Genomic DNA, 25,374 nt, shown 5'->3' with positions numbered 1-25,374 from the left:
TACAACCGTTCTTCTGGTTGGCAGTCAGCGGCAAAACCGGCCGGTGTCACTCCAACGTTACTTCGTTTCTTGGCAGATTTCACAGGCTGGACGCGGCGGCATCCCCCGGATCTTATCATCCCTGTCGGCGGTCGCTGGCATCACAGACTCTCTGCGGCGCATGCGGTCTCCGTATCCACGGTCCCACCCGTGAACTAAAGTCCCTATATAAGAAAAGTACCGCCATCTACTCTTTCCTCCGCCGCCTCCTCTCCTAAAGCGCTTGCTTTTTTCTTTACTTTTTGCTTACGAATGCCAAGTCGACGGTGGCGCACCTAGAAAGTCCACGTTGAAGCTTCAGGCCGGGCGCGTGCCGCCGCCGCCGCCGGCGACTGCGGCTGCACAGAGGACTTTCAACATGGCTCCGAGGCGGAAAAAAAGAAAATATAAAGAAGTGAAAGCGCGCGCTATCATCGTCCAATCGGAGATACAGGAGAGAGAGAAGCGGCGTTTATCAAAGGATGGCGGTACTTTTCTTATATAGGGACTTTACCGTGAACAGCTCCGCAGCATCCCCTGGTGCAAGACAGCTCAACCCGCGGTCCGCCTGGTCTCTGCTGCGGCGTACATAAAGCCTGTCTCCCCGGTGCTTCCCTGAAGTCAGCGGCAAAACCGTCTGGTGTCACTCAAACGTTACTTCGTTTCTTGGCAGGTAGGTTTCTTATACCCCTGACACACGGGCACTCTAAAGTCCTTTAGGTAAGGGGACATCTACTGGAAAGGCGTTAAAGCGCAGTGACACACGACAAAGGAGTATCTCCCTCCCGGCAAAGTTCCTTTGCGGGAAAGAAGATGGGGCATCTACTTTTCAAGCGTAAAGGTGTACTCTCGCATACAGCGTGCACAACTCATCTTGGACCGCGATTTTGTAGCAATGCCTTACGACTTATCCTACACTAGTCTTATTATCCACCGCTCACGGCCGGCTGATATTCCGTTGATAACGCGAGCGGACCGTCGCTCTGGCCACTGACAAAGCGCGATAAGCGCGAAACGGCATTATTACCGGAAAGGCATCGCTACAAAATACTGGCCCAATAGAAGAAAACCTGTTACATAACTAAGGTGCCCTGTAAGTATTGGTTTTATTTTGGAAAATGTTTTCAATTTTAGCGGTAATGCGACTTGTCGAACAGTGAAGATTTACTCTAGCTATACTCTCAAACGCCCGCACAACGTCGCTATAGCGCCGCCATGTTAAATTCCAAATATGTGCATTATAAGCCATCAAAAATGGGAAAAAATGTTTTTAGGTTCTACAATCACTAAATGTAACCTTCATGCGCAGCTTCTTGAAAATGTTCTCTCTTGCTGCTTTAACAAGCAGCGCTTTTTTTTCTTTTCTTGCGGCGTTCATTTGAGGAACCACCTAAAGAAGTTAGTGCGCTGCCGTGTGTCATCAGCGCAACTCCTTTCAGCAAAGGGTCCTTCAGAGTAACAAAAGGAGTTTCCTGCAAAGGACTTTACTTTCCCAGTGTGGCCAATCCGCCTCGTGGGTACGAGCCATGTTTTGAGGCAACAACAAGAACAACTTTACTTTTGCCCGTGTGTCCGGGGTATTAAACTGCCTTAAGTACGTACACATTTAGCTGTTTTGCCGCTGACTGCACTGCAATGTCTTCTGTGTGTACGATATGCGACAAGCCGGTAGAGGGCAAATTCCTGGTATGTTCCGGTTGCAAAGGAAGTTTCCATTTAGGGAAAAACTGTTCCGCGATTACCAGACGGTGTTTACTCCAAAATGACCACTGTTAAACGTGAAACATGGACGTGTCAGACTTGTAGGTCTGGAACTGGTTCCAGTCATAGCGATGGCTCACTTGGTCCCCACATTTCGACTAATAATACTAAACTGGACCAACTAACCAGCACTGTTGAGACGCTCATGGTGAGGGTTGAATAACTGCTCTCTTTCAAGGCCACTTGTGAAAATATGGCTGATACGGTGACCGACATTCAAGCCTCTATCGATTTCCTTTCGGAAAAATATGATTCTATGCTCTCTACTGTTACTACTCGTCAAACCGAAGTGTCTCAGCTATGGGCTCAAGTGGAGTCACTTTCCGGTACAGTCGCCCATCAGGCGGAAATTCTAGACCAAACGACGGTGCAAATACATGAACTTGAGCAATATGGCAGGCGTTGCAATTTTGAAATCGATGGCCTCCCTTTGATACCTGGCTAAGACTTGAAGTCCTTCATGGGCGACTTAGCTGGACAACTGGGCCTAAGGAACTTCCAGGAAGATGACATTTGCAGGATACACCGTTTACCGTCCCACAATAAATCTAGCACTAGCCCGCCTATTCTTGTGGAAGTACAGAACTCTTCAGTGAAAGATAGATGGTTTCGCGCTCGGGAAGATCTCCCAGATCGTGCTCAGTCGGAGAAGTTTCCTCGTCTGTTCATTAACGAAAACCTGACGCGGATGAACCGAGAGCTCTTCCGGTTGGCCCGCTCCAAAGGAAAGGAAAATGGATATAAGTTCGTGTGGAAGAGAAACGGAAAGGTTCTGGCGAGAAAGTCTGAGGGAGCACCTTTCATTTGAGTCGAAAAATTCTCGGATTTGAATAAGATTGCCTAGACATGGCTGACATTGAAAGTATCAAATGCTCTGGCTTTGCGGATGTAAATAGTTTTTTTCTTGATGATTCTAACAGCAGTTTTAAAGTTGCGCACGTTAACATTCGCAGCCTTCGGAAACATTGGAATCACTTTTGTGCCATCACTTCATCATCTTGCCTCACGTTCGATGCTTTTGTTCTTACTGAAACTAAGATTTCTTCCGATAGCACTCCACAGTATTCATTGCCGGGTTACCAAACCTTTTCGTACACGCGTCCAACCAGAAGAGGAGGAGGCATAGCAGTTTTTGTAACAGATGGGCAGCTTCACAGTTAACTTTTTTCTTTTTTCAAGCTGAACTGATATCGCTGCGCCTGAGCACACCTTTTTTTTTCGGTGTCTCTGTTAGCGGTTTATCGACCTCCCTGTTTCAATGCGCGGCTTTTCTTATCCGAACTCGATTCCACATTGTCAACCTTATCGCTTGAAGAGCACGTTTGTATCACAGGTGATATCAATATTGACCTTTTGCGTCCCACTGTAGGCTTGGTAGCAGATTACTTAGTTAGCCTCTCCAAATGGGGCTTGGAATGTCTAATTTATCAAGCGAATCGTGAAGAATTTTTGGCCGGTAAGCTCACCGTGTCCTGCATTGATCACGTTATACTTCGCGCTCAGAATCTAGCCGTAAAATCCGCTATAGTAGAAACTAAACTTGCTGACCATTACTTCGTTTGCGGCTCATTAAGTTATCCAGATATTGTGACAGCACAATATTGAATAGCAATATTGAATAACATTAAGTTATCCAGATATTGTGACAGCACACTATTGAATAGCAATATTGAGCAGCATTAAGTTATCCAGATATTGTGACAGCCCAATATTGAATAACATTGAATAGCAATGTTTTTCGTTCAGTGAATCAAACGGTGTCTTGTTTTAATTAAAAAAGTGTTTATTTCTTTCTCAATGTTTGTTCCCTCCTCACATAGCCGCGCTTCAGTCGCTGCACCCATAACCACCCTTGCTGATGTCAGTGACAATTGGTTATGAAGCGATTTTCGCCCGAAGCTTCGCAACCTATTTGGATCGATCTTGCCAGCTATTTTATCACCAGTATATGCCGGTCGTGAGAGGTAGTGTATAAAAAAAAGCACGCCCTCCAGAATCAATTTTGGGTTGATATCTTTGTAGGGGATAGATTACGCATTTCGATAAACTACGCGCTGCACACTTATGTGAAGAATGTCTCCCTTAGCTACCACGGTGGCCCATACAGAGAAATCTGTATATTTATTAAAGCAATGCTTTCTATGTCTCATTGATTTATCCGTGAGCGTCGAAAACGCACTGCGGGAAAGCCAACTTACACAATGGAACTATTTAACTTCTTCAACTTCAACTTTATTTTCGCATTTTCCCTCCATTTCTTGCAAAGAAGAAAAAAAATGCAGGGAAAGGAACAAAAAGCTGTATAAAAGCAGCTTGACGGGATTCCCTCCCCTTGCCTTGGCATGAGTTACAGCATATAGAAATACATAAATGGGTTACAGAACTTCAAAACATATTCAAATCTATACAAATACAAACATTAATATTCAAGAAGTACAATTTACTCGCACATATGTAAGACTCTTTATGCACAAATGTAGATACACGCTAAGATTTGCGCTATACATGTTTTATTGTGAAATATCGGCATTCAGGACGCAGTACAGCCAAGTGGAACACTGAATGTGAAGCGGACACGAAGTGACACCGGCAGAGGAGGGGGGGGGGGGGGTGCACTGCGTGTCCGACTCCTATCCAGTGTTCGACTCAACCGCATTCTGTCCTGAAGTACTTAGCGCAAGAAACATTAATACACACCAACTAGCCCAATTCATAGCTTTTCTAGGGACTCATTTTTAGGGGGAAGTCATTGGAATTTAGGTATAACCACCGCTCCGCGTTAGTTTTTCTGCGAGAATTAGTACTCGGCTTTAACTGTGATCTCAATTAATATCCCTCTCCCATTTGGCTAAGCACACCCTTCATCGTAGCACCTGTTATTGCATTAATTCGTTGTCTCTTAGACATACAGGGAATTGAAAATGCAGAGTGATGCTCCATATTGCTAGCGAATTTCCATTTAAACAAAGTAATTCATAATTAGCCACACATTTCTGTCAACAGTTGAGTTTTATTGGGTAAAAAACCCGAAAAAAGAATTACACAGTTGGCATACAGTCCACACTAAATCTGACAACAAGAAAACATGACGATCAGCGGTTCGCGCTCCCCAATACCTTGCGCATAACAACCACAAAGTGCACTCTGCATATTGATACACAACTGCCTCAACACTAGAGTGACTAGAGAACATACAAACATACCATAACTACCAGAATATGGATACCAATTTTGGCTCAAACTTAATACCTTGACTCTTGCACTGCGTATCTGTCAATACTTATATCGGCACTTTTTGTCTCGTGACGCAGCTGGCACGATCTAGATTTATGTTTGGCTTCTACGTGTACTCCTGTTGATAGTGTTAGTTTTACAGCTCGGTAAAATGAAGTGATGTGTGTTTTGAAGATTTTAAAACACTTTATATTTCTGCCTCTTTTCAGGATCGCCGATGCATGGACTTGAACCTTCGATAAGACATAACTTATCTGCAGTTGTGCATACCACGCAACCTGCGGTGCCCTCGAAAATTTTGTTCTCCTTTCTCTCCCCCGTGCATGGTAGCGAACCGGACGTCCCGTCTGGTTAACCTACCTGCATTTCCTTATTTCTCTCTTTGTCTATCTTGTTGTGAAACCTGACAAGGCAGCTTCGACATATTACAGCATGAATGAATGAATCAATCAATCAACCAATCAACTATTCAATCAATTGCTCCATAAATCAATGAATCGTGTCATGATAAGGACGGAAAATAGGGAGTGTATGAGAAAACAACCAACTTTTACAAATGGGCTGAAGTCTTCCTTTTGTGGAAACTCATCCACTGGACGGGTCCTATGTGTACCTTGGGTAATCTAAGGCGATTAAACTTCGCACTTGTTGCCTGGTTACTGTGGCACTTGTTGCCTTGACTGTGGCACATACAAATTGCTGCACATACACTGCTGCGCCACTGAATCCGACACCTGTCTCGTGTTACTTACTCATTTCACGTGAAAGATTTTCACTGAGCCACGTTACCTCATATTTGTAACACACCTTGTAAACACCGTACTCAGCAAGCGTAAAATTCGCGCCACCACAATTCAGAAAACACCCGATGGAACAAAACCCGAAAACATTTGATGGGGGCGTATTCTACGGCGTGCGAAAAACACAAGCGTGCTTTACTGCAACGGCGTAGACACCCGCTTTTTCTCCCAGGAGCACGAAAGAGACATATGTACAAATATTATTAATGCTACAATCAAAGGCGATCGCCTTTTCTGTGCGATTCATATCTATTTTAAACTAATTATAAGTTACATTTTGTTTGAATAAAATACAGCTAATCATGTTTTTTTTATTTAGAACTGAGTTATTCTTTAATAGTATTTCTCCCCTCCTTAACTGGTCACGCTTCAATCGCAACTGCCCTGACCCCCCTTGTGCAAAATAATCAAATTCATTTGAAATTCAGTAAATAAATTTGATACACAAATTGCATGGTCAGTCTTTTCCTTTTCTGCCTTGTTCACAGCATTTGCTCGGCATATCACCGACTACTTAAATGCACGCTCAGAGTCTGCAAGCGTGTCCTGAGGCAAAGGCGAGCAATAAATTGGGCATATCTCACCGCGATCACGCTGCTGCCAGTAAACATTCAGCAAAGCTTAACCAAGCTTCAAACAGATCCTTTGGCTTGTTGCTTCTCACGTCAAACTTAAAGCCTCGTCCACGTCAATAAAACAGCATTCGGTAGGGAAATCGGCAACATTATTATGCATGCTTATACTGAATCTGCTGGCTCTACTCTAGATGTTGCTTTGGAAGTGCGCCATCCCAACGTTCGTCTACAAGTAAACCAGCTCTGCAAGTGCGTCTAGACAGATAGAACGCGAGCTGTTTGTTACTGCGTATATGGCGTCTGGGTGGTAATGCATTGTGGCGTTCATAGCGCAGAAACAGAAATAACGGACAGTTTGTTTGTGAAGTAATATTTGCTATCTGCTCGTGTGTTCTTGCTATTTTAGTCCTCCATAAATACGTCAACATACATTCACGGATCTTCACATTGCTTAACCCTTGCATCTTTTTCCGGCATGGGATCACCGAGAAGGTTTGGGCATGTGAATTTAGCATAAATTTCTTTCGGTGCGTTGAAATATTCTACGTTCCCTATACATGGCTTGCACGTGACGTCACATCCGCCCAAATCAAGCGCCGGCGTCCATGCTGGCGACCCATTCTTCGTTTCGCAGCTGTCCGTCCGTGCGGTCCGTACCGACAAGTGCCTTGCCTGTGACGCCTGACCGCTCCTGATACGCTGCGAATTGTTTTCTTATCTATTCGGGAACGATGTCTCCTCCCCAGAGGAATGAACCATTGGGTGCAGTCTATTACTCTGAACTTGTGGGATCGGTGCGCGTACACTATGAAGGTTCAAATGTGCGACGATATGGACCCGTACACGCTGCGACCGGGCGTCGACACGACGATCGACTTGAATGTGTTCCCTGAAGTGACTCGTGAACAATCTAGTTTACTCCTCCAGCTTTGTTACGTTGGAAGAAATGAAAGCTTTCAAATCAATGGAAGCATACAACTATTTCACCAGCAGATGGGCGAGAAGCCTGTCTGCAATGCGTTTACGAGACGAAAAGGTGCTTCTCCTCGGAGAGGTGAGCTCAAGAACCTTTTCTGGCACGTTTCTAGAAAAATAGCCTGCTATTGTTGTGATTTACGCGGAGTGAAAAATAAATCGTGCATCTGAATGTGGTGGCACCGTTTTTAGGTGACGGACAAATTTCAAGGACGCCCGCGTACCAAAATTTACCGAGCATGTCAGCAAACGCTACGAGGTTCAAATTCCGCCCCAATTAGTCTGATTTCCACTGTAAAAATACAGTAATGAAGATAAACAATGCCTATTCTTTTACACTGCTCTGTTCGCGGCCAGGTTATCTGGTGTGCATACGCTCGTTTTTCTCTGCCGTCTCTTTCTCTTCCGTCGTAGCTCGCTGCGCTCGTAGCGATTCGCATCTGCTTGCCTAATGCTGTAGCCGAGATGCAGCGACGGGGCCCAGTCTGGGTTCGTGCTATCGAAAAAATCGGATGGCGTCCACGCGAATAAAAAAAATTCACTTCTTCATGCAGAGCGTAGTCCTTGCTTCCCACGTTTTCCCGAACATTTAGTTCACGGCACAAGTCTCTTACCTGTCACGAAGTGCGCTCCGCACACCCGTAAATTGAGGTTCTAGGGGTACAGATCGGCTCGATTAATGCGAGCCAGCCACAACGTGCGCCGATTTGTGCTGAGCGTCTTACCAAGCGCTCGCACCTGTCTACGACGATCCTCGGAATTCGGAAGTTCGTGTTAGTAGGCTTCTTCTTTCGCCTGGAGTTGTCGCTACGGTTGGAGCAGCCAACGACTGCGCAGAAAACCATATTGAAGCTGCGAGTGGTCGCGAACCAACACGATGCGAGCTGACGAAGGCGGCGGTAAGCAAGCAGTGGCCCGGCAGTGGCGCGTCAGCATGGCCGACAGGCATCTCACGGCGACCGGATGTGACGTCGGTGCAAGCCACGTATAAAAAAAATTTGCGGGGCATTTTTGATAGGCTATACGGTATCTTATGGCGGAGAGATTATTTATATTTATTATTTAGTTTTCGCTGCTGTGTCTTGACAGGAGGCTCGTCGTCATTGCTATCACCTTCAACCACAACGACGACGACTTCGCTATCTTTCTCATCCTGCTTGCCGTCTTCGTCGTGGTTGTCGTGGTAGATTGCCTGTGCGCAGAAGAAGGTTTTCTGCCGCAACGAAAAACGGCAGCCGGTTTCTTAATTGGCGGCTGGCGTAACAAACCCATTCGTGGTCTTTGGCGCCGTCGCCACCTCGGGTCGTTTTCAAACCGCTGCCGTAGCAAGGAGGGAGGCACGGAGCACGTAGCGAGATTCTTTCCACTCGAGCGCGACCATCCGTTCATCTTTGTTTTATCCGCCGCCTTTGTCATTGCTCTTGGCTGCTAACAAAGGGCGCCACAGCAGGGTGGAAAAAAAGAACGACAGCTTATCGGGAGTGCCTTTCAAAGAATCGGCCGCCGAATTAAAAAAAAAAAAAACTGGTTTTCTCGTCTTGACTCGTTTTCTGATCCTTTCGCGACAATCCAAAGGAATGACGCAGCCAAAATGCGACTTCGAGAGAAAGGGCCCACGGCGGCTACAAAGCGGTGGTTATGGAAATGAGGCACCGTACGACAAAAAATTTAAAAATAACAGAAGACAGCTGCTTCTTAGCAGCCAGCCGAAACAAGCTCAAATACGGTCAAACCAAGTGAGATGGCTTATCGCAGTGATAGGGAGCGGTGCAGTGGCGGAGAATATAGCGACAAGGGAGCAGGCTAGACGAGGCCCCTTGCATCTTGGTCACTGCACTTGGAGCAGACGCTGTCCAGAGACGAACGCGCGAGCATGTCGGCCGAGAAAGAGTTATCCGGTCGCCTTGCAGTGGTCACCGGAGGAGGCAGCGGAATTGGGGAAGCCATCTGTCATGTGCTAGCCGAGAGAGGTGCCCGTGTCGTCGTAGCTGACATCAATTTCGAAGCGGCTCAAAAGGTCTCGAGCTGCCTGCCAGGTTCGTATTGCCACCCCTGTACTTTGCTTTGTTCTGAGGCCTTTTGGTTAATTTTACCCCGCGTATGAAAGCTCCGCGCAAGGGACGCATAACACATTATCGCGAAATAATTTGCTCGGAGACAAGGTGTTATCTTGTATTATCACGTGTGCTATCGCCTCTCCGTTAGATGCGCTCACGGTTAGATTACTTGCCGTTAGAGTGTCGCAGAATGATGGGCCCTAATTAACGTGATGCATGCTCTGAATGTAGTGCCATTTTAAGGGGTCGTTGCAACCGCCATCAGATGTAGAACACGCAACGAGTACGAATTCGACGACTTTCTCTTATTGATAAAAACAGAGCATTTCCCACAGAATGACGATTATTATTTACAAACGTTTATAGCAACACCTGACAGCAAATTATGCGATAAAAGTGTCATAATTAGTGTTACGAATTTTAACTAATTTTTATTAGGTGAATGAGGCGGTGGTTTGTTTCCCCACAATTTAGGCAAGCATTAGCCCGAACGATAACATTTTGATAGAAACTCCCGGCAATGCGTCTGGATTGAGAAGTTAGTGCGTGCGATGTGAGGCTAAAAAAATACAGTAATAAAAAGCCTAATAACGGGAAACGCAATGTATACAATGGCCCACTTTATTCTGCATTTATCGTGATCGTCGTCAGAAACGTTTCCTATTAAAGGATGTCCTCTGAGTAGTGTATGTCTTCAATTAAAGCAAATACAGCATGCCCCTATAACATTGAGTTAAATTTTAATTAGTAACAATTTTGTTAAATACAATCATATTGACGACTGGCATATAAAGGTTGATGCCCATCATTAATGAGCTTGGTCAGCAAACAGCCAATTACTCGAACTCAAATTCCTTCTTTTTGATGATTTCATGCAGTCGTTGCTAGAAAATACAGCGTATGGCAGCTAATTTCAAGGCACTAAGGTGGCCGCCTTATCGGAACGACGACTGCTGTCTGCAGCTATCTTACTTCGACGTGTTTTAGTGAAGTTCAGTTTTGCACGCACATGTTCGCCCCGAAATTCGGAGGCCTTCAAGCACGCATTTATCCCATTCCATTTATTCCTTATCATCTATTGCATCGATCGATTGATACTGCCGATAGCATGGGCACAGCTTCGTGCGTGTCTATGACAAATGGAATAACGAAACTTGTGGAACGAAAAAAGAAATTTCAGAAAATGCAGTTTCACTTCTGTTTTTCAAAGTACGTCGCCCTTCACCGGGATGCCTTCGCGCCGTCGATTGGGCGTGGCAGGGAGTTCCTTAAAGAAATGAGGAGCCGAAGAGGGCTTCCGCCATATATGGCTTCCTAGAATATTACTAGAAGGAGCTCGGGCGCTGTGATCACTCTTCCACCATGAGAATGACAGCACATAGATTTGTCTGAGCTTTGTGCTTGTCGTTTCAGACGTCTTTGGGAGTTCTTTTATTAAGCTCGGTCTGCCTTCGTTGGCCTAAATTTCAAATCAATGTTTTGTTAAAGTGCACAAGGAAATAAGACTCTGCGAACGCCCAAAATTGTTGCTAATTGGAACGGTTCCGCTTCTTCATGCCTCTGTTGCATAATGGCTTCAATAGCGGGCTTCTGTGCTAGACTTCCTGTGTTCGAATCTTTCCTACGGTCAATTTTCATAAAGCATATATAAGTATTTATCACGCAGCACTTTCTTGAAAATGATTAGTTTACAAAGTCACGAAGCCGTTTAAAAGGCAGCAGGTCGAAGTATAGGAAATTTATATATTAACCATCATTTTCACATGGGGGTGGCTGGACCAGCTCTGCTGGGTGTGCCCGTAGACATTAGCGCCTCAGTTCTCTCTATAGTAAATATTGTGCCAAGCTCTATGGGTTCTGCCCCTCCGCATCATCAGAGACTACGTCGGCGCCATCAAAGACGATCTCCAGTATGCCAAACTAAGTGCGAGAGCTGTAATATGCTGGATGAACTTTTTTTCCTGTAGGCTTACACGCAACCAGACCACCATGATTTCCCGAGTTGTCGCTTTTGTTTTTTGTGAACGAAAACTATGTCAATGTCGTCTCCGTGAGCTCTCCTAATTAGAGCGCGTGCAGACATCATGTGTGCATTGTCTCTTGCTAGACGCTCTGCATGAAGCTTACTTCACCAATGCTATACCGGGTGTTCATAATTAAGCTTAATGGTTTTCTTAAAGTTAGGCAGTGGGAGGTACGCGAAGACCACCTGTGCAAATAATTTATGTGACCAGGGGGGCACAAATTAGGATGATAATTATCACTGTCAGCAGTGGATTTAACTAAAATTGAATAATTAACTTTTCATTGACTGCAGTAAGTGTGTGTGTTTGTATTCAAAAGTTAGAGGCCGTCGTGCTTCTACACAGTTCCACTTGGAATAATTTTTCTAGCATGTCTGTGCTCCGAGATATCTTACTCCAAGTTTTAATTGTCGTTCGCATGATTACGCATGCAAGAGAGTGAGGATCGGCGCAAAGCACCTCCCTGATGTGAGGCGGCTGTTGCGGGCGGCGTTTAGTCTGACATCAAGGCGGATGCAAAGGCAAAGATGATACATGTTCCCCTTCCCCTCTCGGCTGGCGAAATCAAGATACGACAGTGCGGTGTACCGTACGCAGTACGCATGATCCTGTTAAACACGATAACAGGAGATAATTTTTCGGCACATTCTTGTATTTCTAGAAATTGCACCGCGACACCATCTTGTGAACACGCTAGCTTCACTGTCACCTACTAGGGTGCTTCTGGAAAAGGGGCGCCAATGTACGGAAACATAACGAAGAATATCCACGTGGAGTCCCCTTGTGCTAATGCGGCTGCTTCTGGTGGGACGAGGTATTCTACCGAAGAAAAAATAGACATGTACTTGCAATGACTGAGTTGAATGGCAACGCTTCATTGGCAATGCGGCTGTACGCTGTTCGCCACCCACACCGTCCCCTTCCGAGTAAGCCTACCTTTATAAACATGTTTCGGCGCTTTCGTACAACCGTGTCAGTGCACCATCCGAGACAGACCAGGAAGACAATCTCCGATGAAGACTTCTAAATAGACGTTGTCGCGTGCATAACGTTGATACCAGAACTCAGCATCTGGCAAATTTCCAATCGGTGTGGTCGCAGCGCTGGAACAGTCGCAAATGTGGTAAGAAAGCGTAAGTTCCATCCCTATCATGTTTACCTTAAGCAGGACCTAAGTAAGGCGGACTTTGAAAGCCGGATTCACTTCTGTATTTGAGACCTGATCAAAATTTACGAAGAGGAGGACTTCTTACACAGAATAATTTGGACATATGAAGCTCGGTTTTTCCGCAATGGCACTGTGAATGTTCATAACGCTCTTTATTGGTCACAAGAAACGCCACACTGGCTGCGGCAGCACAGGCATCAAGCTCACTGGAATGTGAATGTGTGGTGTGGAATACTCGTGGACAGGATCATTGAACCTTACTTTTTGAGGACAACTTGAACGGAAAGTTGTCCACGGAAGGAAATATTAGGTGTTAACGCCAACTGACTTTGTCTCCAGTCTTTCCTTGAAGAAACTGCGCCAAGTGTGTTTCCAGGATGACGGAGCACCACCACATTTCTTCATCACGGCAGAGCTCGTTGCACACACGTTTTCCACGACAGTGGATTGGTCGTGCAGGAGCGATGTTTTGGCCGCCAAGATCCCGTGACCTTTCTCCGTTAGACTTTTTTCATTGGGGCTACGTTAAAGATCGAAATAATGCAACAGAGCCCAGTGATGTAAATGATATGAAGCACAGTATATAGCATCTGCCTGTGCGAGCATTCGTCCAGAAGTACTGTGCGGAGTTATCGAGTGAACGCGATAGCGGGTTATTCTTTGCGTTGCTGAGGAAGTGAGGCATTCTGAACATTTTGGGGTATTGACATCTCGATGGGTGAAGTGTTTTCATGAGATTTGTGCAAGACCACGCCAAACTTAAAGTGGCAGTTTGAAATATTCGTTAGTATAGCTGAAACTGTTTCTGCTGGTGACGGTGTAGTTGTTGCTCTTCATTTCAATAAAACTGACAATACTTGGAATTCAGCAGTCACGTCATTTGCGTAGCCCAGGCAAGGGCCATCCCCGCTCGTCTATCCTCATTACGCAAGCGCACTACCCTCCAGCTTCACCGCTCGTGCCATTATATCGGCATGGCAGCTGCCGCCATCTTTGCAGGCTGCGCAGTCGTGTGTTACGACAGCGGTTCCAGGTTACTAGATTTTTTTTTCGCCAGCCTCGAGGGGAAGGGGGACAGTTATCATCTTTGCCAATGCCTCCGCCTCGTTGTCAGAATAAACGCCACAGGCAACAGCCGCGTCACATAAGCGAAGAGCTTTGCGCCGATCCTAGCTCTCGTGCATGCGTAATCATGAGAACGACAATTAAAATATGGAGTCGGATATCTCGGAACACAGACACGCTAGAAGAATTCTTCCAACTGATACTGTGTAGAAACAAGACTGCATCTAACTTTACAATACCAACATACCCACTTTTAGCAGTCAACAAAAAGTTAATTATTCAATTTTGGTAATTGGGCTGCTGGCAGTGATAATTATCCTCTCACTTTGTGCCCCCTGGCAACATAACTCATTTGCACTGGTGGTCTTCGCGTGCCTCCCAGTGCCCAATTTTATGAAAACCATAAAGCTTAATTTTGAACACCATGTATTATATTATTACGGGGAGAATCTATACACAAGGGATATATAGCAATGGCAGAGCTAGCGCGTGCAAACAAGAAAACCACACCGTCGTCGTCGTCCAAGTATCGACAACATGATCACTGCCCGTGACATTACCCGCCAACGGCAGAAGCAACGCCTTGGTGCTATTTGTGCTCGGCTCGAGAGTGGCACGGCTTAAGGCGCGAGACATGGACTATGTCCCTCGTGATTGTTGCAGATGCTGACTAATTATTTAGCGGAGCCATCTCATAGGTCACATTAGCGGCTTTTCGTATGACGTGGTAAGAGCCAACTTAACGTGAGAAAAGTTTTTCGCAAAGGCCAACGCGACGTGACGACCACCACTGCAAGACGAGCGATCCTGGAGGGAATTTCAACTCCGTGTCGGCGGTCATAAAGACATTTTATTGCGATAGCAATTATATGGACACTCCAAAGCAGATTTCTGCCGTCGCCGTCGCCGTGAGGTTCCGTATGACGTCAATGGAGATGAAGTCGTCGCCGCGCGCCGCCGAACGCTGTATGTGCGAGTGAAAGGGCGCGAGGGACGCGCGCTTTCACGGGGAGTGAACGCACGGCGGAGAACAAACGCGCGTTCTGTGCCGTGCTCCCTTAAGGGCTGCAGAAGTAGGCGTCTCTTTCCTCCTTTACAATCACCATATATGTAGAGCAAACGCGCCTTCTTCTGACGCACGAAGGCCATGGGGGGGGGGGGGGAGGGGGAGGGAAGGGAGGGGACGTTTAGCTGCGGCACCAAGTGCCTATTTATATCAGAGGCAACAGTCACCAACGCCGCACGCATTTTGGGCGAACGCGGGCAAAACGCCGACGGCGTCGACAACAGTTCTGCGTGTTGCCGGTGTCCAAGTTTATACTATCATTACTATCATAGCTACTATCATTACTCCGTATAGCTCTCTACAAATTTGCTATCGCAATTGATGCTTCGCCTTTCAGGTGAAACTGCGACAACTTTTTTGATTAACCTGTGAATCCTATAAGCAATCAAAGGCAACCTGGCGGGCGATGTCAGCACGGGCAAAAGCATCACGAGCACAGGCAGTGGATGCGTCTCTGTGAGGATTAAGTATTGTGTCTATGGGCAATGTTGGGTCGTAGCCAAACAGTAGATAGAAAGGCGACTAGCCAGCTGGTGTCGTCACAGGGAGAGCTGTAGGTAAAAGTCTGAAAAGGAGGTGGATGTCCCAGTCCCGGTGGTCCTCAGACACGTACATTGCAAGCATATCTACGAGGGTACAGTTGAGGCGTTCAGTGAGGTTATTTATCTGTGGAGGGTACGCTGTGATGAGCTTATGATTGGTTGTGCAGGAACGAAGAATGTCGTTGGCTAGTTTAGACAAGGAGCAGCGGCCGCGGTCCGTGATTTACTCACGAGGAGCACCGTGGCGCAGGATGACATCCTAAAGAATGAAATCGGCTACATCAGTAGCAGAGCAGGTGGGAAGTGCTGATGTCTAAGCGGACCACGTTTGCGTAGTGAGTAGCAACTGCAAACCGTCTGTTGCTTGTGACTGACATGGGGAAAGGCCCTAGAAGATCGAGTCTCAGCCGGAAAAATGGTTCATCGGAGATATGAACGAGTTGAAGGCAGTTGTCTTGTGTCTGTGGCAGAGGTCACAAGGCACAACGTACTGTGAAACAGCACGATAGAAACCAGGCCAAAAGAAGCGCTTACGAATGCCATCATAGGTGCGTGATATGTCTAAGTGTCCGACGCTCGGTGCATCGTGAAACTTGCCAAAAACAGCAGAGCGAAAATGCGCAGGAACAACAAGCAAGAGCTCAGCACCATCAGAACGGGCGTTGTAGTGATGTAAGGTGCCGTCGTAAGGATTTATTTACAGTGGAAATCACACTACACTGCAGCAATGGTAGGACGAGCGTGCGTGCACACCAGATTGCCTCACCGTCGTCGTCAGCATCACTCAAGCACCGACCACAGGATCGCTGCCCATGGCAATATCATCTCATAGCTTTCATATGCGAATTTTTAGGAGTCCTTGCCCAAGCTAAGCTTAAGGATGAAAATAGCTAAGGCCCCTGCGAATATTCTAACGTTGTGATTTTCAAACATTGGCCTCTTCGGGGCACAATATAATTTGATTGCTTGTACATTTTATAGCGCTGCTCTTAGGCGACCGTTCCTGCGGCGAGCGTCGGCGGCGTAACCGAGCGAACGAACTAAGCGAAAAGGGAGAACGTCAGTGACGTACGCCAAGCTACTGTTATGCGAACCCGCTTGATGCGTACTCGTATCCGCCGGACCACTCGTTTCGTGCCCCTATCATCTGCTCGCGTCAGCTCGCGCTTGTTTGGTTTGCTTGATTTGGCGTCTTTCACGCTTGTTTCGATTGTCATAGTTTGGGATTGTTTTGTAACCTGATTACACTGGAACCTTCGTCGAGTCATGTATGAAAGCCGACGCGCTTGACGCGCAGATCACATTTTGGACGATCACCGACTCTCCTACATGGTCGTTTTTGTACGTCCGATATCAGGCCAAAAAGCCAGATATGTCTTAATGATATTCCTAAAATCTAATTAACTTGGGAGACCTCTCGAGCGATCTGATTGCATGGTTTAAGAACACGTGCGAAATTTGTCTTCCCTTTAAAAGAACCTCTGGTGGTCAAAATTATTCCGGAGCCTTCCACTGTGGCTTGCCACATAATCAGAACTGGTTTTGGCACGTAAAACTCCTGAACGATGACAGATGAACGGTGATTGTGTTGTTTTGTAACGCACGTCGTTGACTGCAATTACCCATTTTGGTCAACGACTGTAAGATTAAAAAGGTTGCGTCTTAAACATACCAGACGAAATTGTTCTCGGCGCGTTCAAAGCTGCGTTCGTTTGAAGCAACACTTTATTACACTATAATTGCGGGTGGTCTGGGTTAATTGCCAGAAAATAACCACACGGCTCCGTTGTGTAAGGATTCCATATTGTTCACTTTAATTTGAGTAAGAGAGTCCGAAGTATAGTACCAGCGTACTGCAGTAGCAGGTTACTTTTATTTGTGTTTACTTTAATTAGTACAGCGCAGAATTTCCGTTTGATTAGGGACGTGCCTGCTTACATTGTGATGCTTTGAACACGCTCAATACAATTTTAACGAGAAAAACAGCTAGCAACTATGTACTTGGCTGTGTTAACATTTACTAACGCCTGTTTGAGCATGCTTTTGGTGCAGACAGACAGACAACGAACTTTATATTGCTTTTGGTGCACTTTAAAGAAAATATTTATGTATTTTGGTGGGGAGTGAGTCATGCGGGTTTTTTTTTGTATCAAAAAAAGGCGCGTATAATTTGCGCAGCTGTTTTTATCACGGCATTCCTTAGGCCGATAGAGTAGGACAGTTTGACACAATGCATTACGTGTTCTTCGTCGCAGGGGACCAGGACCACCGCGCCGTGCAAGTGGACGTGGGTGAATCGGCGTCCGTCGAGAAACTGTTTGAGGAAACTCAGGGGTTCAGTGGTGGCACACCAGTCAGCATAGTCATTAATAACGCCGGCATCGGCGCTCGCTTCGCTTCAATTGCTGACGCTAGCGAAGACGACTTTGATCACATTATAAAAACTAATCTCAAGGTGAGGCTCAAGTATTGACACCTTTGCTGCATGCGAAATGGGACACTAGTGTGAGTACATCACGGTCAAGGTTCTTGCACGGGCTAAGTCGAAAGTGCAAGGGTAAGAGCAGTAGGTGCAAATAATAAATAGGGACCAAATTTGGAACGGCACTTGTTCGTACGCAAGAACTGTTCACTGTTGGCTGTCACATTCGTGCTTGTACTTTGTTTTGTGTCCTAATTGACTGGCGCCTGTGACTACGACCCGTTCTAGCACATGAACTGCTTCGCGAACTTGTTCCTAGAAATTGCAGATTTCCTTCAGTTATTTTTCATGCCACTGTAAACATACGGTAATTAACTTGTAACAATCAGCTTTATTTGCAGTTATGTCGAAAAGAAATCGATGGTTTGTTAGGGCTGTGAAAGTAGGCGTACATATAAATCAGCCAAACATGTACATTATCGCCCACCTAATACATGCGGCCGCTTAGAACGAAATCCGACATTGAGGAAGCCTGCCGTATACAACCGAGCGGCTTGTAAAAAAAAGGCGTTGGCAACCGTTTAGCGAACATATCTACTGTTGGGGAAACCTGCCAGAAAATGACGAATACTACGAAGTATAAGTTTTGCACATATTGACCCAGATGGTTTTCATGTCGCACTTCGTGACGTATGACTGCCAGTAATTTAATATTAAGACAGTTTCTTCACTTTCGTGATCGCTTGAGTATGTTTAACGCACATTTCTTGCTTACAGTGTCCTAGACATTATTAGAAACTATACGAATTCCACGTGCGCAAAGTTCACGCGCCGTTCCGACAGTAGCGGCAAGACCTAGGGGTACTAGTCAATGTCCTACGTTTTACTGTATGTTTTTGAAGGGAACATTAGAGCGCGACATGAAAGGAAATAATAAATTAGTACATAAGCGCTTGACAACTTACAGTGAGCATCCTGCAGAAATCAAAACAAGCCTTATATACACATATGAAATGAACAAATTATGAAAAACTTTAAAACCAACTTTAACCACGAAACTAACTAAACAACGCATTCTTTCCGTTGATTTGTTCATGCTGAGTGCATCTGTGAAGCTGTTTCTGTGTATTCAGCATCCATTGTTTCAAGTCACCGCTCACGTTCTTTTACGCGTTTTTGGTTGTCCCTTTCTACTTGGACAGCAATTCTCACTTTTCATGTAGTACTTTTGCTGAAACACGCAAATTTTAATTGAGAAGTTCTTTCCAAGACTCTTGTTATTTATTTATTTTCCGGAAATAACTGGCTGCAGGGCTAGATTGATTTATGATAATTACATATCGCTGAGCATTCAGTACTAGGCCACGATAGTAGCAAGGCTCAGGCAAAATATCTCTTGTTGCCATCTTTGCCTTGTTTACCCTTTTTCTCCGTCCTCGTCATGCTAATCAAGTGCTCGTGCTCCTCGTGCACATTCAACAATATTTCACGTTTCTCATCACTGCATTTTAGTACGAATATGTTATTCTCGACTTCTAGGCACAAGCATGTCTTGCTATATGTGCGTAAATAAGGATTATAAACAGGGATAAGGTGCCTCAGGAAGGCTGGCCAACGTTTCGATAGGAGGACCTATCTTCGTCAAAAGATAGGTCCTCCCATTGAAACGTTGGCCAGCCTTTCTGAGGCACCTTATTCCTGTTTATAATCATTATTCCTCGTGTGCTACTCCATTAGTCAGCCATCTTTTTGTGATATGTGCGTAAAGCGTTTCAAGGGAAGCCTCTGAAGTAGTACAATTGCTGCCAAATATCCATTCGCGGCATTGTGTTGCACTCGACCAACTCTTGAAGCCTGAACTGCGAAGTTTATTTTACCTTGTCAAAGCTCCCTGAGAGGGTTGGATGTGGTTGAGGATGAGAGTTCACTTTAACTCTTCAGAGCTTCCGAGCAGTGCATGATGGACTAAATCATGTAAAGGTCAGCTTTGAAGCCCAGGCGCAGTGGTTACGTATTTTTTCGCCACAAACATTGTATGCTAGAAAATATCTTCCTCGAGAAAGAAGCTGCCGCATTCATGGTGAAACTTTAAATTCATTCATTTATTCGTTCATTATATTCACCAGGAAGCACTAGAAGGCTACCTGCAGGGCTAAAAGCTGTATGACAGCCCGACATAGGTTCAGGTAGCCGTTATAAGACAGAGACAGCAACCAAGCAAGAAGCAAACGGAAAAAGAAGCCAATATGATAATGAAAATGTGCTGGTAATGGCGCGGTATAAACAAATGTCGCATACGTGCTGCTAAAGAGGAAACCACCAGCAAACTACAGTATACCACTACTGCGCAATGAAATGTAACTCAAAAGAGAAACCTATCGACGCTAACTCACGGCTACCTGCATCTAAACTGGCATTCACTCGAATTTTCTTGCAGGGAACATTCCTTATGAGCCGCGCAGGAATTCGTCTGATGCTGGCAGCCGGGGTCAAAGAAGGAGCCGTGGTCAACGTGTCGAGCCTCGCAGCCAAGAGCGGAATGAAGGGCATTGCTAGTTACGTAGCCTCCAAGTCCGGCATCTTGGGACTGACCAAGTCAATGGCCCTAGACGTCGCAGCCACGGGCATACGCTGCAACGCCGTACTTCCCGGCTTTACGGTGACGCCCCTCTCTGACCACCTGACTGCAGAAGAGAAGGAGCAACTTACCGCAAGCATCCCACTCGGTCGCCCTGCCCAACCACGAGAGGTGGCTCAGCTGGTGGCCTTCCTGTGTGGGCCACAAAGTTCGTATATGGTTGGCGCAGCTGTTGAAGTCTCGGGAGGCGCGATGCTGTAATAAAGGTGGCACCTACACCACGTGATCGAATTCATTGTGTACCATGAATAATACTGGAAAAAATGTAATCAATTCATATACTTGTGTCATTCGCCACTACAATAAGGCATGAACCACTAACACCGCGAGCAGAAAAGAGAAACCTTGTCAGGGCAGGTCGTCGTACGAGACAATTTCTTTGGCTAGCTACCTTCCTTAGGCTATCATAATGAAAAACAGGAGAAGTGTGACACTTGCACAAGCACATTTTATCATGCAAAAGGCAATTATTTGTTGTATTTATAACTATTGTCCTTTTTTTCCCGAAAAGTTGAATAGAAAGATTTTTGTTTCCGACTGGATCAGGGAAATTGAAACTGACATGTTTGTTGTCTTAAGAACTGTAGATAGAATAAAATAATGAGTCCAACTGGTTTCAATTGGCTTACGCGCCTTTCAATAACCTAAGGATCTAAGAAAAAAGCGTGAAATTACTTCTTGCACAAACTTGCCGGCCAAGTGTTTGAGTGCTGTCTTTCTTGGCCGATATTCAGCAAGATCGCTGCGGCAGCCACGGTCAGCAAAGCATGGGAGGGTTTGCAAAGAAACTTTCAATTAAAAACACTGCGAAAGAGGTCCCCACTAAAGATTACTCTTCGTCTTACACGTGTCTGGCACAATCATGGGGATAATGCCTCAACTATGAGCATTTGCCGGAGCGCTAATACTTATTTTTTGATATTATCTTTTCTTTACGCTAATTACGATTGCACTGCTTCGTTATTTCTCACTCACTGCCTTTTCCGGATCTCTGCTCGTGGTGCGTACACTTATACAATTATCCAAAAATAAAAGAAAAAAAACGGTACCTAGCCTATGACTACAAACACGTTTACAATTAGTGCAATCATGCATACCAACACATACATTCACTCATGTTAAACTCAATGGAAAGAAAAAACAAAAAAGAAACAGCAACGTGCCTACAAACTTTCTGCGCACGTACAGTAGCGCTATGTGCGCCGAAATGTGCGCCGAAAGTTTGTAGTCACGTTGATTTCTTTCTGTCTCTCTCTTTTATCCGTTGAGTTTCACATGATTGAATGTACGTGTTGGTATTCATGACGCCAGTGAATGTACACGTGCTTGTGGCCATCGGCTATGTACCACATTTCTCTTCTTTTTTTCCCGTTGAGTTTGACATGAGTGAATGTATGTGTGACGCAGCTTAATCTACACGTGCTTCTGGCCAGAGGCTAGGAACTATTTCTTTTCTCTTCTTTTTTTTTGTCCCGTCGAGATTGACATGAATGAATGTAGGTGTTGGTGTGCATGACGTCGCTAAATGTACACGTGCTTGAGGTCATAAGCTAGGTACCGTATTTTTTCTTGTTTTTTTTTTCCTTTCGTTAAGTCAAAATGTATAAATTGAGCTCTTTATGCTTGCCATCGCACTCTTGATGAAGGCCGGACCCCGGCCGAAATGCCGAAATTAGTGGTTTTCTCGGTGCGCCATGGACTTCTTTTAATTTATTAAACGCCACATCCCGAGAACTACTTTCCCATATATATGGGGAAAATATATATTTGTATGCATATGTATATGCACGTAAGACGAAGGGTTTCACGCCAGACCCGAAGGAATAACAGTCAAAAAAGAAGAAAAAGGGGGATCCTTAAGCTTCGCTTTTAATAGTGGAACGCCATAGCCTGCACAGATCCCTGGCTGCTTTTCAGGCTTCCCGGCAACTGCAGCTATCTTTTTTTCCAACTTCGCCTCCACAAGCGGATGCCGTAGGGGGCCTACATGCAACGCTTTTGTATTCTGCCGTGGAGTCGAGCGTCATCTGGATGGTATTTTTACCAGGAGGTAACTGCTCCGCGCCGCTGTTTGAGTGGTATAAAGGCTGGAAAAGGGGCTTGTGTTTGCGTTTCCGCGTAACAAAATTATGTTTTCTCGTAAATTCAAATTAAGATCCGACACCAGCATACCTGTAGGTTGTGGTTAAGTCGTACTTTACGATTTTCTGACGGATATTATATTGAGAAATTCTGTTTTTGTTCACTAACGCCTTGCGCCACATGGAGGGACGGCGCGGTTGGGGTGGTTCGAGATGATTTCCTTGGCCGGGCCACGCCCCCGGCGCTGACGCCGAAAGCGTATTTTCTGCGACACAGGGTCCTTAACGGTCTCGCGTCAAAATTTTAACTTTATGGCATATTGTGTGCCCATAGAAATGTCTAAATTTAGTCCGTCAATAATATGGCCGCCAACAGGAAACATGTTCTTGGTGAAAGTACTCCCAGTTCAACAAACGCAATGTTGTGTGAGCTATGGTCAAATGTTATATACTTGTCTTACCACCTACGAACGGCCTCCTGGAACGTGAACTAAAATGCGAAAATATACGAGAATTTTAATTATTGACGTGCGTGAGGAGTAGTTACTATTTGTAAAGGAAGGATAAATCATCATCCCATTTGCTTGGAAGAACTTCTCGCATTTGCCTAAAATAACTGAAGACCCTTTATCAATACACTAAACCTAAGCTAAAGCCTGTGTCAAATACTTCGTGAAGCAAAGAAACACTTCATTTCGCCCAAGTTTAGATGAGGAAACAAAAGTGCAAAAAAAAACAGACAAATATGCAAAATTCTGAGAAAAAATAATAGGACAACTGCACAAAAGCATTCAACAAACTTCATGAAGTGACCTGGTCGCGGCTGCTGCCATTTTACACTCTGTGATAAATGACACCGCCTTCCTTCCTCCTCCTGCAATGCCTGACCTTTATTGCTTGGAAAAAGTTGAGTTTCAGTAAAGCATGAATATCCTGCAGCTGGGAATGTGTGGAAAGTATATTTGGAATCCCGCCGTTGAACTCCGAAGAAAAGCAACAGCCACGTGAAGACATGGCATAGAGGCGGCGCACAGAAGGCTGTGCACGCCGGGGAAAAAAGGAAAAAAAGAAAAAAAAAACAAGGTACATTTCAGTGACCACGTGCAGGAACAGGACATCCTGCCGCACACCATGGAATGTAGAGGTGCTAAAGCACGAAAAGCTAATGTGTAGGTGGCACAACAACGAAAAAACCTTGAAGGAGAAATCGGGGTACGAGGCTTGGCTAGAAGCGTGCTCACCGAGTAACGCAAGAACCAGGAGCTGGCGGTTCATCCCCAGCGGGGCAGAGCCGATCAAGCACGGCGCCTCTGCTTACATACGACGGTGCTCTCTTGCCGTTTTATATTCCCTACGGCGAGCCTACCTAGGAGAATGATTTATGACGCGGAAATAGGCTGAAGCGTGTGCTTAAGAGCCCAGAGGAATAGAGCTCACCGATGGGATTGGGTAAAGCAGAAAAGAAGAGCGCGCTTTTATTACAGTCGATCTCGCGTGCCGGGCGGTCATAACACATTAGACCCCTGGCCTTCCCCTTATCACTCCGGCATCTATGAAACCGTTAACCTTTGACGTTCCCGAACGGTCACCTTTGGGAAGAGCCGTAGTGGTTCGCAAAAATTGTAGCTTCCATGCATTGTCGCGCTCAGCTATGTCATGAGAAGAGTCAGAATGAGGTCGTAGACGAGATTAGTGATATTGAAGTTTCGTAAGAAAGGTCATTGCACTGTACAACAGGGAGAACTTAAGTCCCCGCAGATCAGTTAGGTTTGGAAGACCGCATTACTACAAATAAGGAAAATCTCCGTCAAGAACAAGCTGTGTGAACTATGAAGATACGCTGCATCAAAACAGCTTCAACAATTACATAGGATAATTTACTGTGGCTGTTATTTTTATTATAAAAATGTTTCTGACCCAAGAATAGGTCAAAATGACCCGTTCTGTGGTGAGGCGCAACTCAAGAGGCAACTGTGGTGAATTCTGCGGAAGCCTACCAGTGCGTTAGCTAAGAAAAACTGTGGTTGGACGAGAATGTACATTTTGTTTCTCACGCAGAGTTTTCAATGAGATGTGAAAGGGAACATGGGCCCATACAACTGCCGCTGCCGTTCAAGTGCAGTATGCCTGCGGAATAGGACGCAGGACAAAGTAGCTTGGCAGAAGTTTCGTCAAATGCACACTAGCACACACACTCACAAACACACACACACAGAGTGAGAAATGCACGCACGCATGCACGCAGACACACATGTATACAGCAAATGCCGGCATCTTCTGTATTCGTGGATGACTTGGGTGATCTGCAATTCCACCTGCGACTTCATTGCCCCCAACGTTTGAGAGGTGAGCATAATTATTCGATGAGCGGGCGCCTCGAGTTGCAGAAAAGTTGCAGTAAAAAATTAAAACCCGTCCCCTACCGGGAACAGGGGTGAACGCCACACTTGTACAGCCCTAGGGGAGGGTTGTACAAGTGTTGTATAAGTTGGTTAGTTTTTTGAGCGTTTGAGACACATTAAAGAGACATGGTTGTTCGTGAATGAGAAACGGTTCCTTGTTGTTGAGGTTGCAGGCTAACGTTGTTGGCTGACGGTGGTCTGTTTCATATACAGTCCCAAAGCGTTTACCTTGGGCAGTTTCGCCCACGCACAGTACGGACAGGATTTCTGTAAGCAGTGACTTCTGCAGAACGAACCAAACACAGCTTCCCCAATTGACCGCCGGGCCTAAACTGGCAGGAAACGGCGGGCAGGAAGCGAGCAAACACGCGATCACAATCTTTCCCTCCTCCATTAATCATTTCTATACCAATTGTGTAAGGTTTCTGCAGCTGTGGAGCCTCTATGTGAGAGATTTTGTTGCCCGAGCGTGCACTGAAGAGCGTGCACGCCGCGTCTACTTTTTCAAGCTTAAAATGAACGATGAACCCACAGTGACTGAATCGG

General features: G+C 45.6%; 1 protein-coding gene across 1 annotated transcript; it reads left to right on the top strand.

The window, feature by feature from the left end:
• Positions 1-9,023: 9,023 nt before the first annotated feature.
• Positions 9,024-21,112, top strand: LOC119441701 (estradiol 17-beta-dehydrogenase 8-like). Its single transcript, XM_037706297.2, has 3 exons — positions 9,024-9,399; positions 17,541-17,740; positions 20,145-21,112. Exons 1-3 carry the CDS (start codon positions 9,237-9,239, stop codon positions 20,544-20,546), a joined length of 765 nt encoding a protein of 254 aa, XP_037562225.1. The 5' UTR covers positions 9,024-9,236; the 3' UTR covers positions 20,547-21,112.
• Positions 21,113-25,374: the final 4,262 nt, after the last annotated feature.

The sequence above is a fragment of the Dermacentor silvarum genome, chromosome 2 (assembly GCF_013339745.2).
Source record: "Dermacentor silvarum isolate Dsil-2018 chromosome 2, BIME_Dsil_1.4, whole genome shotgun sequence".
Classification (NCBI taxonomy): domain Eukaryota; kingdom Metazoa; phylum Arthropoda; class Arachnida; order Ixodida; family Ixodidae; genus Dermacentor; species Dermacentor silvarum.
The sequence above is the reverse complement of the archived record's forward strand: the minus strand, read 5'-3'. Positions and strand labels throughout refer to the sequence as shown.